This window comes from Prunus avium, chromosome 2 (assembly GCF_965620075.1).
Source record: "Prunus avium chromosome 2, drPruAviu1.hap1.1, whole genome shotgun sequence".
Classification (NCBI taxonomy): domain Eukaryota; kingdom Viridiplantae; phylum Streptophyta; class Magnoliopsida; order Rosales; family Rosaceae; genus Prunus; species Prunus avium.
In genome coordinates this window covers 27108838-27113224 of record NC_142285.1, presented here as the reverse complement: position 1 = coordinate 27113224, position 4387 = coordinate 27108838, and the positions used below count along the sequence as shown (strand labels likewise).

The following is a 4387-nucleotide window of genomic DNA, read 5'->3' as shown; positions in this document are numbered from 1 at the left end:
CAAGCATATGTGGGGGGTCAAGCCTAGGAATGCTACTGGGAAGATGCAAAGCCCCAACCACTACACGGTGGTGCCCATCCGGATGTATGTGCTTAACTTAGAATTGAATTGGACTATGTTTTGCTCTTGGTTCCTATATTATTTGCTTATATTTGAAGGACTATATAAGGAATTATAAAACACGTCCGTGTGCTTATTCAAAAAGAAACCGTAAAATGTTTCCCAAACAAACCTTAAATATTATGTTTCTTCTTGAAAATATATATATATATATATATATATATATATATATATATATATATAACTTTTGTTTCTTTCCGTTTTAAAGTGAGAATCTTTCATCCACATGCCCTCTTAAATTACTGTAATATGCTCTAGTTTCTTCAAAGAATTTCGTTATTTTCAAAAAAAAAACACTTGAGAATTTCGTTACATAAAATAAATATTTTCACTTATTCTTTTTTAAGTATTTTTCTTTAAAAGATTTGTAGTCAAATTTACAGCCTACAGAAGTGGATTGGGCAATCAAATTGGAACTCCTTTACTTAGAGCCTAGCAGAAAAGAGAACAAACAGACATTTGTCATGACTCAAATAGAAAAATAATTAGGTTTCTAATTTTTGGCCAAATTGCATGAATCATCCTTTGCTTAGAATTCTTTTTTCTTTGAGTTTCATTCGTTACTAAGACAAAAACCAACTAAATTTTATTTTTACAAAATGAAAATAAAATAATTACAGAAAATTAGCTAAATAAATAATAAATAATAAAAGCACCTTTGAATCAGAGTTGGTATGTGGCTGAGCACATTGCAGAGAATCTCTAGTATATGTTGCCGTAGCAGCAAGTGGTTGGCATTAATGAAGGATGATTTTGGGAAAGAGAGTGAGAAATAAAGGCCATGAGAAATCTGAAGAGGGACGAAGAGATAGTGGGTATATAAGTGATTGGCCAGCATCGTTGGAAGATTTCATTGCGAGCGTCCGTGGAGGACGGAGTTGAAGGCATCGATGGTGTGGAAGATGGAGAGAGTGGATACGAGAGAAGTAAATTGGGGGAAGTAACCGGTTAGGGAAATGTTTTTAATTTATAGTCTCCTAGAATCAGCCACCAAGCTATTTGGTCGGCAGCCCCCAAATAAGGAAAACGACACAGTTTTAATACTTTATATTCTTTTTTACAGGAACCGCGACCAAAACAATTGGTCGCCAAGTTTCACAAAATATTTGGGCGGCATCTCACAAAATATTTTCGCGGCATCTCAAATTTAGAGACGACGCAAGCAATCTTAAAGACGAAATACTGTGGTTGCCAATAATTTTCAAGCTTAAAGGCGACCAATCTTAATATTGGTCGCCAATTCCTCCCCTAGCGACCAAATATTTTGGTCGCCATTCGGACATATTTTATGGTCAATTAGTTCATAAATCTGACGAAATTATTGGCGACGAATTAAAAAACTTCGTCTCCCATAACCCTGTTTGGCGACCAAATTTGGATTGGTCGCAAAATATTTCGTCGTGAAAGACCTTTTTTCTTGTAGTGGCAGTATAGCTATCTCTTCTGTATATGTAGTGTATCCGAGTATCTGATTTTACTGAAATCCAAGATTTAGGATCTTTCTCCATTTGTACTAGTTTCTTGTAAACATAAAGATCTTGGTGACCCCTTCTGTTAGATTTTCAGTAAATATCAAAGCCTGATTTCAATTTTAAAGCTTGGGCAATATCACAAATATTCAACTTCCAAGATATGATTTTCCAAGCTAGGCAGAACCCCCGGCGCTTATTTCCTAGCCATATCGTGCTCCCTCTCCACCTTCTCATCCGCCTCCGTGGCCTACACCAGCCAACCAACATGGTAGAATTTGATAAACATTTGGCAATACTACCTCTCCTCAACATCCCCTACTGTTGTGATTATATTTTTATGCTAAGTGTTTTGTGATGCTCACCCTAATTACTTATATAGAGTATGTTAAAGATGAACTGTTGGTGTTGATGATGATAGCGATAAATTGCACCTCCGCTGAAAAATTCCTGGGTCCGCCACTGGTGGCAGGGGTTAGAAACCAATTGGGAGCATTTTGTCGCCAGGTGCAAGCTGAACTTCAAGCGGGGATTAGTCTCACCCTTCACGTGTGGGGACACCTCGTGGTATTTACCCAAAAAAACTTCAAATAAAAAAAGTATTTTGACAATAAGATGAGTTTCCTTGTACATTCACTAATTAATATTTGCTATTATCAATAACGAATTCAAAATCCCTACAAATTTTTCATGTTGAAATCCACTCATTTCCCTGAATAAAATTCTGCACAGAATATGTATTAACATGTTCAGATGGTATCTTGCTACTAAAGGGCACTCTCTTGGAAAAATCAGAACCAGCTCCAGAATTACCAAACTCCCCATAGAAAAGGGTGCTCAAAGCAAAATCCTCACTCCAAGTCATCCACCCATCTGGGGAAAGAAGAGCTTCCATGGTACAGTTTATAAAAACTGTCCTTGAATACTCCTTCCATGGCCTCCCCAAGTAGCTCTTGTGCACTTCGGGGTTGTTTTGATTCAGCTTCATGAACTCTTCTGTGCCGTTGATCAAGCAGTTCTGAAATACGAAACCAGTTGATTGTGCAGGGTCTGTTCTGCCGTGAGCTGTGACGGTGCTACTTCCGCCGATCTCGGGGTTTAGTTGTCGAGGGCGGATGAGGATGTTGCAGTCTTGGAAGACAGCAGCTGAGTTTCCGAAGATGAAATCTACGTTGCCTTGGATGTTGCATGACTTGTAGAACTGGCGGTTTCCGTGTGCGTAGAGAGTGTCCTGGTTGCCTAAGAATTCACAGTTCTCAATCACAGAGAGATCACTGTCTGATCTGAAAGCTACCGCTTGGTGGACATCAGGACCTGCTGTGTTCTGGATTGTGAGACCACTGGCCATGAACCCATCTCCAAGAACACCTGAAAAATAATAAGAAACAATCAGAACCTTACTTTCAAAGCATAATAAAAACATGTAATAAATAAAAATAAAAAGTTATGCAAATAACCTACCGACTGTGGCAGAATTGTACGTGGAGATTCCGGGCAAGCCCACATTCAACGACCCGGTAATTACCGTTTTGCCAATCCCGTCACCCAAAAACACCACGTTCCGCTTCTCTAAGGGCACCCTCACGATCTCGTCGTACACCCCAGCCTTTATGCGGATCACGAACTTCTTCTCACCCGGGTTATCCGGTGCGGCGTTCACCGCCCTCTGCACCGTCCTGTAGCATTTCTCCGTCTTCTCCTTGCACACCGTCACGTCCGCTGTTAAATTCGACGGCACTCCTCCCCGAACCCCCTGGCCGGACCCTCTGCCCTCGACCCGCTCCCAGAACCCGTCGCGCTCGGTCTTGGGCTGGGCCCAGAACTTGGTGTCGTTTCCGAAGTTGTCGTACGAGTACATCATGCTGAGGGCGTTGCTGGACTTCCCCACCAGCGAGTCGAGAAACGACATCGTCTCGTTGACCATCTGGGTGTCGTTGCCGTACTTGAGGCCCGACCAGCACTCGTATTGGTAGAGCAGCGCGGCGCTCATCGAGGCACGTGAGTTTTTAATGCTTCCACGTGACAGGTTGTCGGTGGCGAGCGAAATGCGGTACCGGGAGTTCCCGAGGTCGTCGAGGCAATTGTTGGCGGCGGTGGTGCGGTGTTGGTTGCCTGCGGACGAGTCTAGGATAGCCTTCACCATCTTCTGCGCCGTGTGGACGCCATCGGTGGAGACCTGGATAGCGGATTGGATGGCTTGGATTGGGGTGGTGTTTGGGTCAGTGACGAGCCCGGCTAAGGTGGCCTGACAAGTGTCGGGAAATCGCGTGGCTTTGCAGACTTGCTGGATCAGAGGGATAGGGGCGGTGACGTGCATGCGGGGTTGAAGATTGCGGGCGGCGGAGGTGAGAGAGAGGAAGAGAGCGAGGGAGAGGAGAGGGAGGAAGAGGAAGGAGGCCATGGATATGAGCAAGAGGAACTTGGGTTTGGGAGAGTTTTTGTTTTCGCTTTGGAAGTTGCAGGGTTTGAGTGATTTGAGTGCAAAGGTTGAGAGACTTCGAGTGATTTTATAGCCTATTAATGCTACCACCTTGTCGAGGCAGGAAAAGGAGGAGAGAAATATTTTCTATATTTTTTTCTCGTTTTAGGAAATCTCTTGTTATACTAGGAAAAGAAAGTTGGCTGATGGCCTCTCTAAAGTTTTTTGACCTTTTTCATGCAGGTAGCTTGGTTGGGATGGGAAAAGCCTCATGACATTGACAAACAACCATTGGTCAAACATAAAGAATATAGAAGGCTGTGTGAATAATTACATTAATAAGGGAACGTAAACTAGTGCTAAATTACATCAGTATATA

General features: G+C 42.6%; 1 protein-coding gene across 1 annotated transcript; it reads right to left on the bottom strand.

The window, feature by feature from the left end:
• Window positions 1-2214: 2214 nt before the first annotated feature.
• On the bottom strand, window positions 2215-4057 carry LOC110752697 (putative pectinesterase/pectinesterase inhibitor 51). The gene is made up of 2 exons (XM_021953410.2): window positions 3051-4057; window positions 2215-2957 (listed from the first exon to the last, which is right to left on the bottom strand). The coding sequence occupies exons 1-2, from the start codon at window positions 3988-3990 to the stop codon at window positions 2278-2280; spliced, it is 1620 nt and encodes a 539-aa protein (XP_021809102.1). The 5' UTR covers window positions 3991-4057; the 3' UTR covers window positions 2215-2277.
• Between the last annotated feature and the right edge of the window lie 330 nt (window positions 4058-4387).